This window comes from Gymnoscopelus microlampas (assembly GCF_963454915.1).
Source record: "Gymnoscopelus microlampas genome assembly, chromosome: 10".
NCBI classification, from domain to species: domain Eukaryota; kingdom Metazoa; phylum Chordata; class Actinopteri; order Myctophiformes; family Myctophidae; genus Gymnoscopelus; species Gymnoscopelus microlampas.
This window is the reverse complement of record NC_139947.1, coordinates 41,685,750-41,699,968: the sequence shown is the minus strand read 5'-3', so window position 1 is coordinate 41,699,968 and position 14,219 is coordinate 41,685,750. Positions and strand designations below refer to the sequence as shown.

The 14,219-nt window shown below is 40.4% G+C and overlaps 1 protein-coding gene across 1 annotated transcript; it reads left to right on the top strand.

Moving 5' to 3' along the window:
- Nucleotides 1-892: 892 nt before the first annotated feature.
- On the top strand, nucleotides 893-13,854 carry tamalin (trafficking regulator and scaffold protein tamalin). Its single transcript, XM_084069116.1, has 8 exons — nucleotides 893-1,231; nucleotides 2,917-2,969; nucleotides 3,715-3,769; nucleotides 5,761-5,863; nucleotides 8,706-8,799; nucleotides 10,717-10,783; nucleotides 11,974-12,040; nucleotides 12,283-13,854. Exons 1-8 carry the CDS (start codon nucleotides 1,037-1,039, stop codon nucleotides 12,771-12,773), a joined length of 1,125 nt encoding a protein of 374 aa, XP_083925242.1. The 5' UTR covers nucleotides 893-1,036; the 3' UTR covers nucleotides 12,774-13,854.
- Nucleotides 13,855-14,219: the final 365 nt, after the last annotated feature.

The window sequence follows — 14,219 nt, the reverse complement described above, 5'->3', positions numbered from 1 at the left end:
TGTAAAAAAAAAAAAACACACACACAAAAAGATGCAACGTTGTGAGCTTGTAGATCTGCTATTTTCAAATAGCCGATGTACAGTATACATAATATAGGTTTAAAGGAGTAGTTAAAAAAGGCCACCCATGAAGCATTGAATTCATGGAGATTTATTTTTTATTTTGTTGCACTTGACTATAGGCTAGGACCTATGATTGTAAATTGTACTTCCATGTACTGTTTCCATGTCTTTTCTAAAAATAAATAAAGTATTCAATCAATTCGCTTCTTTTGGGCTTGTTTTCCTATGGTTGCTTATTTCTTTTTTTATATAAAGATGTATTTATTGACAATGCACAACATATCATATCTTTCAAGACAAGATACACAATAAACATAATTAGAACAAAAAGGACAGAAAGAAGTCCTCCCAAACCCTCCCCCCCACCGTTTTCCCAGAATGGTACACTACTCAACTTTCAGTTTCAATACTCAGTATTATCCACAACACCTTTTGACAATATCAGATTAAACAGAAGATAATGAAAGCAACTATGAGGAGATATTGACGGTAGTTGATACCATTGATTGTACAGTATCTTTTCTGGTGTCTGGTTGCTTAATTTCTCACACAAAACCTGGCAACACTGGACACACACACACACGCACGCACGCACGCACGCACGCGCGCACACACACACACACACACACACACACACACACACACACACACACACACACACACACACACACACACACACACACACACACACACACACACACACACACACACACACACACACACACACACACAGTACAGAAACAAAAGGATGCACGTCAACACTGCACGCAGGCCCCGCCCCCAGTCTCCTCAGCTCTGAGCCGTTGCACCACGCTGCCTGCCTGCTGCTCATTAACTCACACTGTGGACACAAGTTGGCAACACTCTGTGACACAAGATCGCGACTCCCGAACAACATTCTGTCGCGGCGACAAAATACTTTGGATTCCTTTTTAAGTAACTTAACGGTGAGTGCCAGCATAGGACATCAGGCATGACGTTCAGGAGACTTAAAAAAGTAAACTCCAGCGCCCCAGAGAACCGAGCATCATCTCACGACAGCGATATTTACTTTCCATCATCAAAGTCGGACAGTTGTAGAACTTCGGAACCTTCCAATTCCTCGGAAGTTTACAACTATAAGACTCTTGCCTACTCTGGTGGGACACTTCCCAGAAACTTCAAAAAGGTAAGGTGGTGGTTCTAGAATGCAATCAGCAAATTGATTGAACATACTCTGTGTGTGTGTGTGTGTGTGTGTGTGTGTGTGTGTGTGTGTGTGTGTGTGTGTGTGTGTGTGTGTGTGTGTGTGTGTGCCTGTGTGTGTGTGTGTGTGTGTGCCTGTGTGTGTGTGCCTGTGTGCGCGTGCGAGAGAGAGAGAGAGAGAGAGAGAGAGAGAGAGTGAACAGGTAGGCTTTGTTCAATTTGACCTGTGTAGTCTATTGTCAAATTGTACAGTTAGTATGCATTAAGTGGAGTGTGAAACTTAACACAGCATCTGGCTCACACTGGGCAGTGAGGGGATGCTTATCAGCCTCACACTCTGTTTAAAAGATGACCCTTACGCTCAATATGACTTGTGCTTCAGCCTCACTTAATTAGTTAGTTTATACTTGAGTAAATCATTTCTGAATTCCATTCTACCCAATGGCATCATGAAGTTCATACAGGGAACTATACAGAGTAGGCCTACCAGTTGTGTGAACGTCAGTAGACCAGTGCCTGTCAAACCCCGTCATGACCCCATCGGCCCCTCCTTGGTTAACACAACTTGTTGCAGCACATTTTAGATTTTACTATGACATTTTAATCACAATTGGGTCGGTTAGCAGCACTTGCACGTTTCCCAGGCCATTGTGATGTCCATCTGAAAATGTAGCCCCAAAGATCTAATGCTGTTGTTTAGAGCTTTCTGTGTTTTTGTGTGGAAGTGGAACAGCAAAAGGGACTAAAAATTATGTGAAAGCAGAAATATGACGTGAAACCCACTTGTGCACCTATGCTGCACAATAACCTTGCCTGGCCTGTTAGTTTGCCGTTGTAGAGGCAGGTACAGTCCACAATCTCTCATCCCATCTCTCAATCAGCTGGGGCAAAGGGCTTCAACAGTGCATTGTGTGTTGCAAACTGAAATTCTGCTTCAACCACCCCCATTGGTCTCTTGGGGTGTTTGAGAATAAAAGCCCTCATTGAGAAGGACCTGGGACAATTCTCTAAGTGTTGGAAAATAGAGAAAGCAACATTTACTGCCCTGCGAGACTGTAGCACAAAGCAACCTTTCATGGAGCTGCATTCAAGATCATTGACGTTGAACAGAGGTGAATTGATTGTAAGTGATTTAGAGTAGCCTGACCAAATTATTTAAATAGTAAGGTAGGATATGGGTGGGTCAAATGGCGTTGCTCTTTCTCTCAATGCAGTAATTGTAGCCAAGAAGCCCAGCACTAAGCACAAAGTCAATTTGTTTATGGGTTGGGTTTTAAGGTGTACTCACATGGAAATGTTTCAGATAATTATCAGAAAAGGGAGCCATTCATATTCTGTTGTGTCAAGAGATTGGCTGTCCCAAACCAACCGACTTGGTGTAAAGACATGGCTAAATATAGAGGCATTAACCTCTTTTTCTTATGTTGTGTCTGTGAGTTGGGTAAACAAAGAGCTGCCTGACATGCATTTCCAGTTTAGAGCAAATGTGCCACATGCCACATTACCGACTTGAAAATACAAACTCTATTTCACACACGTGTTGCACTACACTCGATGGATTAAAGTAAACCTGTATGTCTGGGAAATGTTATGGGGAAACCCGTTGTGGGGGAGGACGATGATATTAACCCACATAGGTGTAATCCTTGTTCTGTTTCGTTTGCACAGGGCGGGGGATTGCAGAAGTGGAAACCCCTGACACAAACACCAGAACCTCAAAGGTACAATTCACCATCTCGCAGTGATTTTGTCTATCTCATACCAAATGTTCATCTTGCCACCATTTTCTTGGTGAATGAAGAAAAAATAAACTTTTCCTAACATTACCAACCCATAAATAACTAAATTGTATCCAAGGCAAGCAAAGCGTCACAAATCAAAAAAAAAGCGTAAAAAAAAAGTTACTTAGAGGCACTCAGTTAAACAGTAGGCTTCTATATTAACGGTCATTGTTATGTATGATATTCTCAAGTGTTTTCATGAATTTTCATGTCTTCTATTGATGTACTTTCTCGGATGGCTTCTTGACGTCCCTCTGTCAAACAGACCCCTGTATATTTGCTTGTTGATTATGACGCAGAGCCTGCTGGACATAACCGATCACTTGTTCAGTTCGAGACAACAGACATAAATTGTTGAACAATTGGCATAGAAGAGAGGATTTTAGTGTATGCGGTTATGTCCGGATCATCTCCTCATCCTGGCTTTGCACCGTGGAAAACGATTAACGTGCAGTAGTTTTATTTGCACAGCAATATTCCAAATGTAGCATTTTGCACCGGCATGGTTCTGTAATATCCTTCATACGCAGAATAAATCCCAGATTTGATCATCCTGAAAGGTTTTCTCACCAGAAAGATTATGGAAAATGCCCTCAAAGCTCAATGCAATTTTAATGTCATGGTGATGATTACTCTAGGAGACTATCAAACAGGAAGGTAACATTTGTTTTTTTTTCTTTTGCAGAAAGGTGGTGGCTCTGGAGAAGAAAGATGATGAGACTTTTGGTTTTGAGATCCAGGTGAGACACATTTCCCTGGTCCATCATGTTCATAATATTTACAGAGATAAATCCAAGTGACCAAAGCTTATCGTTTAAGTCTTTTAATCTGAGTGTCTGCATGTGTCAGTAGGGTGAAAGGTCACATACTGTATATGTTTTAAATACTCACGGATGTTGTCCCATGACTGTGAAGATGGGGCAGTTAACTCCCAGCATCTATTTTTGAAGCTGTGTTTTTCTCACACGCTTTCCCTTGCAATACCTGCTTTTACACTCTCAAGCCCCCAGGACAGAAAAATGGTTTTGAACATTTAACTTCAATAGTGTTACAGATTGTAGATCTTAAAACCTGAGAGGGAGTTTGCAATGGCTCCCTCGCCAAATATCAATGTTAGATTCATGCAGAAAATAAGGTCTGCAGTCAACATAAGCCTAAGAAAGTTTAACATTTCTTCTACAGCACAAATTGTGCTCGTTAATAATTTAATGGTGAATTTTATGTGCTTTTTTAAAACTTGTATTGCCTGTGTGGTTAAAAAATCTGCGTTGATTAATAGAGATGATCTTGTTGAACAAAATGAGTTAATGCAATAAGCCTTCCACTGGTATCATGGATACTCATGGCAGAGGCAACTTCCAGGTTGGCCTAAAAAAAGAAGCACATCATCCCCTGTTATCTGTCCCATCTCTCACTACTCCTTCTTCTCTCTCAGGCACCTCCTCACAATATATAATCAATGTTATAGGCTTTAATTGATCTCATTCTTTAAATACCATACTTGATCAGAAGCCTTTTGAAAATGGTCACACTTATGGTTTTTGTAACTACGTTTCAGTTTTTTAAATTCAGAACATATATTATATTGTTCTATTTAAGGATTAGATTGAGGTTCCTCCCTTCCTGCATGGCTTAGGGAAGTGAGATCATCAGGGCAGGAAGACGGATGATTTTGAGTTTCCTGCTTAAATGTCTTACATTGCTATTGAGTTAAAGTTCAGTCCAATATGTAAATCTCTCCTTTTTGTGAAATTTTAAGAATTAAAATTTCACATTTCACATTTACATTTCACATTTACCTAGCAGATGCATATAATCGCAAAAGCACACACAGAATTTGAATACTAATAACTATTATCTCAAGACAGCCGGTGTCTTCGTTTGCTCGCTTTGAAAGATTTATAGGCAGTTTTTGTTATTGACAATGTTGACAATCATATGATATGAGTTGTGACGTCCCGGGTGCATTGTGACAGCAGTGGGATGTTGACTGGCTGTCATGATACTCATGACAAAGGGAAGTCTGATCTGTGGTCTGCAGGAACCGGGCCTTCCTCATACTGGTTAATGATAAAAGGAAGAACATGTATGTGACGTGTGTATCTAACAACGCACATGGTGACCAAGGAAACGCAATATTAAAACTGTCAAATTTACAGAAACAAAAATAGATACAAGGAGGTACCAAATTGAAATATACATTTCTAAAAGTAATTTTCTTAAGCATATCCCTTTTTAAAATTGACATATATATATATTTGATTATACTACTTCAAATGCTTTTTAATGTGATGAGCACTGTGAGAGGCTGTTGGTTTATGATACCACAGGAGAAACGCTCCTCTTGCTTTGCATGTTTGCACTAGCAGCCTGCATATGATAATGAGAACTGATGTTATCATCCTTCCTTCTTCATCTCAGTGTGAGCTAACTAACTCACTGCACTGTAGTGTGTGTATCATGCCACAATTTCCAACAGTACACATGAATGTTTTATCATTACATTTTATTTTCTTATTGTCATCTTGCTGTATTTTTTCTTGTTTTTGCAAAGCACTGTGTAACCCTGTTTTCGAATGGCGCTTTATAAAGTTTCTTATTAAAATAATATTATGTGATACTCTGCTATATAAAAAGGGAAATATTGCAGTCTCTTTTTCAATATGTTTTCTCTCTTCCAGACATTTCAGTCTTTTTTTCAATGTGTTTGAAATTGTTTTCTCTCTTCCAGACATATGGATTGCATCACCAGGACCAGAACTCAGTAGAGATGTGCACATTTGTGTGCAAGGTGCACGATGACAGCCCTGCACAGCTAGCAGGACTAAAAGTTGGTAAGTGATGGATTATAATCATGTTTAGTGCCTGCTTGATAGACTATAAGAGTTGTTTATTTCCCTTCTATGTAACTGTATATGAAATAGCCTTTTGGAAGTCCTTAAAATAGACACCAGCGGAATTAAGGAGAAGTTTTGAAACGTCAGTCAGTCTGCTGTTTAGGGAAGTACACACACATTATTTTCCAGTGTACTCTTACGCAGGATGCATCATGAGTGTGCCATATTTAGTGTTGTATTATAACATCCTCAGTGTTAATGTAACTCTGAGAGTGTACACTGAGGATTTTACTGTTTGTCAATTTAACTTGGAGCCGATGTTCTCAAAGACTGCATCGAATCAAGGTCAGCATTTTATACTGTGTGGATTCTTCCGATGATGCAATGATGACAGACAAGTTATCATGTTCACTATTTATTCAGTACGATATACATGTTACAACATTCTAGGTTTAATCTAGCACACGCACAAGCAGGCAGCAGGAATGACTCTCATAGCTCCTGGGTACTGGCTTATATACCATCCCTATTAAGCAGACACAGTTACATCTATTCTTACCTACCACTCACAAGGTGTCTCGATAGGAGCATCCTTCCTTTCTCCGCATTCATGTCCTAATCTGTCCAGTCCTGACCTTTACTTACCCTTTCACTCTATGGTCAGTATGTTACTGCAAGATTGTGTCATTATGTTCATGTTTCATTAATCTTAAAGACGGGGTGCCGTCAGGTATTATGGTTATACTTGGAGATTTTTTTCAAAAAAGTGTACAGAAATTGTTAAAATTGTTTTTATGTGGATACGCCTCCAGTTCATTAAGTATACCTGGTTCTCACCTTAGCACCTCCTCCACCACCTTAGCACCACCCACCTGTCCTAGTCCCTCCTCCTCCTCATGCCCACACCTGTTGTGTTATGATAATGAGGGGGAGGGTATATTTTTACTATGTCACTAAAGCGCTGTTTCTCTATTGGCACGTTTGACCCTCAAGGTTTCAGCCTCCAGGTAGAAACTCAAAATAGTCAGAGAAGACATAAAACACTATAAAAACACCACCAGGGGGCTTAATGAAGTTCTATCAACCTCATAGCCACATGAAAAACAGAAAAAGTGCAAAACCATGGCACCGCCTCTTTAATATAGCCTTTCAAGCAAGATGTGAAGCAATAGCTTCTAGCCTGTTTGACCAACAAACATAATATGGATGTATTTACTCAAATACAATATGACTCTTGCATAATATATACATTCCATAACAATACCAAAATATGTTTTCTTTGATAAACATAGTGTAGAAACATAGTATACAGACCACAGCAGGATTTTCCTTGGTGCTCCTTGCCATGCATCAGGTACCTGTATACTCACAGTATTTAACCTCACACAGAATTGAGAGAAACAGTCCTTTACGCACCTTTTACGTATTTTAAATTACCAAATTAATTTGCAACCAGGAGTTAAAAAAGGGCATTACATAAGAAGCTAAACATTATTAACAAAGGCAAGCCCCCCATATGTTTAATAATGGATTGCCCTTGAAATTGAAGTATAGGATCATGGAAGACATGGTCAATGATGTTAACGGTGAATATTAACAGTGATTATGTTTGTATGACTATGCACTCCTGTAACTTTTTTTAAAATTAAAATACATTATGATTGAATTCATTAATTCAAATTGATCTATTAAATCAATTAAGTTTGATTATCTGTTGCAGTCCTAGTTGATAGTGTTTAAGTTTATTGCTTTATTGATCCCTGTGGGGAAATTTGTCCCCTGCATTAAACCCTGCCTGGGGGACTAGCCTCAGCTTTAAGGCCAGTGCCTTGCTCAAGGGCACTCATACTGTGTGCCTAACATGCATTTATCTTTGTGTCGTGGGTAAACTCGCGTGAATATGGGGAGAACATGCAAACACTACACAAAGTCCCCAGTCAGGTTCGAATTCATAAAACGTTAACCACTGAGCCACCTCACTGCCCTGTTGAAAAGGCACTTGAACAAATAATTATTAAGGAGGGTGTGTGTCAGGCCTCAACAAACCTTTAGATGTAGTCAATGAGTCATAAAGGGAAGGTGGGTTTGAAGATGGATCGCTTATGTCACATTGAGTTTCACTTCCTACATTCCTCTCATGCCTAATGTAATTGTTCCCTTTGTCATGCTGGCCTGAACCAGATGATGACTTCATCTGACGCGGGAGAATAGGCTGTGGTTTTTGAAAGGGAGAAAATACTTTTGTATGCTGGTTTAGTCTCACAGTTTACCAGCCCTCAAACATGAGAGTTCTTACTCCATCCAAAACCAATTTGGTATGGTTCTCAGTAGTATAGAGGCTCATCTCAGTTTGATTATAATAGAAATAACAGATGTGAGTCAGATATGGACAGAAATAGAACAGAGGGGTCCATGGTATCGTCAACTCCAGAAGTGAATGGAGAATGTAAACTATCACCGTAGCTGCTTGATCTTGGCTTATTCTGAAGGATATGATTGTGTTTTACAACATGTGTGCAACATATGAGCTGAAGGAAGGAATGCTCTGATTGATTCGCAAACCATTAACCAATTGAACCCATCTATACTTTGTTGATTGGGGTTTAAACTTGCCCCCCTCTGTTTTTCCCTCTACACCAAATCTCTACAACGCTTGTAGATATGCTATTTTCGCCGATTGCTTGCCAATTATGAAATGCCCAGAACAGGGACGCTAGGGCTCATGTGGTTAACTGATATGGGATGGAAACAGCTTTAGTTGGCTACCACTGAAATGAACCCACGATGGAAGGCTGTACATCTGCTGTCTGTTTAACACATGTGGTGTTTGCGTGCACAGGGGACACCATAGCAAGTGTCAACGAGGCCACAGTGGAGGGATTTCGGCACAAAGACATTGTTCAGCTCATCAGGGCCTGCGGCAATACAATAAGGTAAGAAACATGTACCCTTGGAACAAAGCGCTTGTGGATGGTTGGAAAAATAACAGTAAAATTGTGATAACAGAATAATTAAAAAGACACTATCACGCTTTTGATATGTGTTTTCAATTCATTCTTGATGTCTTTCATAGTCTATATAAACAACAATATTTATAATACAATTCATGTTGAATGAGAACATATTCTCGATGTTCTACTTTTCCCATGAGGCATTTGACTTTGACATCTTATTGACAATGAGACATTTTTACATCATGATTCTGTAGGAGAAGTCTCTTAAGTCTCTTTCCAGTCCAGAGCTAATCTTGCTAATCTGTATAATTGTTATGTTTATAATGGATGGAAGTGAGTGCTGCTCTGATCTAGACGTCATAGATAGGTCTAGATGACTGACATCACAGGGTGGCCACATGAAGTCCAAGATCCACATGTGAGCAATGTCATTATTAGACCCCGACTTGTTTTGTAAACTTGTCCTGTTCGCAATTATCCATGGACCATGGTTTTCATGACATATTTATACAAATTAATATTTCAGCAACTGTATCCTATATTTATGTAGTAAAACTGACACAGCAAATGAAGCCAACCGACTTATTACATATAGAGCCTACAAGGCCTCTAAATAAAGTTAAAAAGTAATCTGCCTTGCGGTGCCTTGTGGCATGGCTCCTTGTGAGTAGTGAGGACCTGGGGTTTGAATCGGACCACCATCTTGTCCTGCATGTCTCATCTGTCTTCTGGAAATGGAAAACCACTGTCTTGAGGTTTCCTAGTTGTCTTAACAGCTATGGTTTCATAATGAAGCCTTTCATTCTTTTTAAAAAACCAAGCCCTTAGAAACAAAAGTGAAACTTAACTGGGGTACATATGTACATTACAAAGCCACGTTTTCCTCTTCACATGATGTTAATATTGTAGATTTCATGGCGACCAGCTACATTGGATATTTGATCATATCCGATATTTAACAGTATTTTAATTACCATAGTGTTTTTTTTGACGAGCACATACTGTACGTTGTTTTCACTATTTATTATTTGTAACTTATTTATGAATTTAAAAAATGCAGTTTATTAGTTCTAAACAAATAGTGTGATTTATTCTCATGTACATGAACCTTGTCCCCACATCCCTAATATCAATGCTTCCAGTTTCTCAATATTTAAAATACTGCAAAGTTGTGCAAACTGCTTTGAGGCTGAATTGAAAGGCTTCTCAGTTCATGATAGATCCGATAATTTGCATTGTTAAAAGCCCATCATTTAACGTATTTGACTATCGAGAGATTTGTTTATTATTTATGGCATCTATTTATCCCAACCGCAAGTGTAGAATATTGTTCACAGTACTAGAGTTTGCAAAAAGAGCGTGCACATTGGGTGTTTGATTGCAACCACATTTTCCCCCTCTCACTGACTCATTCTCAAACTAACACTTATGCTTGTAAAAGATCAGAAGGGCAATTAGTGAGGCCCGTTCATAAGCTTTGAATGCTACTGCTTAAACAGTGAGGTTAACCGCATCACAGTACCAGTATATGCATACGTTTAACAGCTGACATCAAATTATTCCCACCACTTTTACAAGTACTGTATAAATGGGGATATTAAGTAACTTTTCAAGTGAAAACTAGCTCTATAAAAATGGGGCAAATGTTCAGTCATGTGATTTAAAAGAGAATTCTTAAGTGTCTGAGTGGAAATAGTATATGTCCTTTATCTTCCCCCCTCTTGTAAACTGTTGAGACCAGACCCATTCCAGTCTGGGTCTTATGAAAAGAACCCTTCATATGGTTAGAGTCCTCGGCTCTCTTAATTGCTGTATGTCGCGGTGTTCCTCTGTAGCTTTTATTACTATTCCTGTAATGCTTATTAATTATACTGCGTTCTGTTGTTCCCTGTTTAGGCTTGAGACGGTCTACAGTGACTCCATCCGAAAAGAGGAGCTAGAAGCACGACTGCAGTATCTAAAGGTAAACGTCTTCCTCAAACGTTCACCAACCCACGCTAAAGTGGAACTCTGTTTTATGGCCAGTTCTCTCTGGGTCGACCTAGATGTGTGTCCTGCAGCCTCACAGGCCAGACAGAATACATAGGGCTACCACCATGTTGCTTGCCACATATAGACAACATTCCCCCTCCCCACCTGTTTCCCAAACTGCACCACCTGTTGCATGTGCTGCATCTCTCCAGCATGCACACTGATGGCCGTGTGTGCTTGGAGGACAAGAACAGCACATTCTTGCACATGGCTGTTAAAAAGCACTTGGTAAAGTGCCCCCCCCCCAGTCCTCCCCAAGATTATAGCAGCTGTCTCAAGCATAATCCATAATGGCCTTATGATTGAAACTACATACTGCTGGCAATTTACTGTAGTTGGATTGTACTAAAGGACATTTTATAGTGCCTGAAAAAAATAATGACGCAGTGCCATGATTTTGCCATTAATAAGGAGTCGGCATTACCTATTATTTGGACCACCCAATGTGTTTAAAATGTGTCAGGATGTGTATTTTCCCCTTCACATTGTAAGATGCAGATTCTCTGTCAAACTAGCAAATAGGAACAGACTTATGTGACCATGTACCTCACTTCACACCGACTTTAATACTGAATCAAAACTAATGTTGCGCCCGATGTGTGAATGTCAACAACCAGAAAATGTGAAAGTAGTCTTTTGTAATCTATGTAATCCACATATGTAAAAATCTCAGTTACACCAGCATTGTTATTTTGAAGCAGTTTTTTTTACTAACGGGAGAAATATTAAAAAAGATATTTAAATTTGGTAAAGGAGACAGACGGGGTAACGAGAGAAGTTCTTTAGTGAGATTGTCAGAGTTATGGGGGTGGGGGATGCAAGTGGGTGGTGACAAAGTCAAAGCAAGTATTTTTAATGAACTGTTGGATGTGTCCACAGAAATATATATTTTTTAAAGACTTACATTTAGGAGAGACAGTAATACCCATTATCTAGAAGGAAATAGGCCTGTGGCACGCCAACTTTAACTAACTAATAAACATTCTGCTAGTAGGTGATGCCTCTCAAAGCAATTAACTTGCACATATCATGCAATTTCCATGCATTTATAGATGTGTTAGGGTTTTATTGTGGATTTCCTTCTACAAGCATTTCAAAATGTCTCTTTGGTTTTGTTTCCAGCAAACCCTGACTGAAAAGTGGGATGAATACAGATCCTTGATGATGCAGGAGCAGAGACTGGTTCACGGTAGGTTATGTGGTTTTAAATCTGTTGTCTCGTTTGAACTCACCATCACCTGTGCAGGATCCCGCTATTCTTGAAGGGTGTAATACATGTTTTTCAATCAAAAAACCTTAGTAATAAAAATTACTTATTGCACTTATTTTTTTATTATTGCAATATTTGCACTTTGCATTCATGTATGCATTGCATACAGCTGTGATCAATAGGCATCAATAATGTAATACTGCCTCCTTTCTGTCCTGCAGGCATAGTAATGAGTGACGCTTCAGTGTACGAGTCCCTGGAGTCGGCGGGCGTGTATGGCAGCCTGGGCGCCCCCAGCCCTGCCGCTCTGAGAGCCCTCCGCGGCACCGGCAGTACCAGCAGCAGCGTCAGCTACCTCAGCACGGCCACCGAGGATGACCCGCTCTACCAGACATGCCTGTACCAAGGAGACCGCAACGTGGACCTGGAGGACGTCAACACAGAGCAGGTGAAAGAGCAACCACAGCCAGTACAGAGGAAGCAGCGTCTACGACCGGCCAGCGAGCTCTTTATGACAGCCAAGACCCACTTGACTCGCAGCGCCAGCACACGCAGCTACTTGAGGGGGTCTTCATCATCGGCCCCGGGAGAGAAGCAAGGAGGCTTTGGCTCGCTTCAGAGGAAACCCAAACAGAAAAGCTTCCGGAGGCAACTCCTCAAATTCATCCCTGGTTTGAACCGACCACTGGAAGAGGAGGAGAGCAAGCTCTGATAACCAGTGTTGCACCTAAACAAACAGTGAAACAGACCAAAAGACTTAAAGATTACCAATGACTGTCCGACTAACCCCCAAAGAATACAGTATAAGCAGTACCAAAGAGGGATGAGAATGAGACCAAAATGCACAGCAAAATCCGGAGTGTTGATTGAATTTGGAATTCTGTGAAATTGTACTCTGAGTTCAATCAGTGGACTATACAGGTCCACCGGGTATACTCGTCAGTTAAGTCAACACACAGATTTTACTGTGTATCGCCACAGTTGCACCTCGCTATGTTGAAGTGCCTACATGTGACTAGACATGAACTCTGGCTGCATTCTTTCGCTTACAGTGATTTAACTTGCTTAACTATGTTTATTGCATCTTTGTGTTGTTGTTTAAGTTATTTATTTATTTTAACATTTCTGGTTTATGTACAGAATGAACAGTTTTTTTTCTTTTTCTACTGCATGAGCCAAGCTTTATTTTGACAATTGAATAAATGACACCTATGGTGAATGTTCAAGACACCATTTTGTAAGCAACAAAATCTGGTGCTTGTCTTTTGTATTTGGGATTATTCAAATAAACCCCTTTGTCTTGCCAAAGTTACCATCCCTAAATATGGCATTCTGATATGATTAGCTTATTTTCTGTAGAACGTGCAAGAATACCGGTATGTACCAAAAGCTTCAGCTGTTTTTGTAGCCCCCCCCCCCCCCTCCCACCAGACTGCAACAAAATCTGTTAGTAATATCCACACTGAGGATGTATCTTTTTCCTTAACTAAAACCAGTGCCACTTGTACGCTATCATAACACTTGGTCCCCTCCAAAACCTTATTGGCCAGTTATCAGAGGATTTTGGCAGGTTGTGGGTGTTTCAGAGGCTTTTATAAACTGAAGCATCCAAAATGGTTTGCTGCTGAAATGAGTCTGACACAGTTTATTGTCGAAAGAATGCTGAGGAATGTGCAGAGAAAGGCATGACCCGAAATTCCAAACACAACCGCCTCCTTTCAGTTCTTGCAGGCAAAATGCTATTCCCTCAAGCTCAACACTCCCATATTCTCATGGTGGGTTCTGTTGGCCAAGACGGTGGCAGGGGGTGGCTGGGTGGGCTGATGCTTTAGGGTCTTTTCATTCCACGGTCACAGCTGACCCGTGAGGTCATGACGGTCACTCTCTCTGCTTCTGTTTCTGTGTCGGCATCCCTTTTGTCCGCTGCCAGTCATTCACAGTTGCGTCAAGAGTGCTGATGAGGGTGAGCGATGGCATTACGCCATGTGTTCCAGTGAGGCATATTTCAGACCCACTTTCCCTGTTGGGGGTCAGAAGGACAAGGGGTTGCCTTGGAAGCTGACGTAGAAGATCATTCTGCACGTTTGCCTGCGCTCATAGCAAAGCCTGACTACACGGTGAAGGCAATAATTAGATGATAGCGGCGACGTAAAAACTA

Coding starts and splice junctions, on each gene's coding strand:
- tamalin (XM_084069116.1), top strand. CDS start 1,037: ATGACGTTCAGGAGACTTAAAAAAGTAAACTCCAGCGCCCCAGAGAAC. Junction 10,784..11,973: donor CACGACTGCAGTATCTAAAG/GTAAACGTCTTC, acceptor TTTTGTTTCCAG/CAAACCCTGACTGAAAAGTG. Junction 12,041..12,282: donor GGAGCAGAGACTGGTTCACG/GTAGGTTATGTG, acceptor TCTGTCCTGCAG/GCATAGTAATGAGTGACGCT.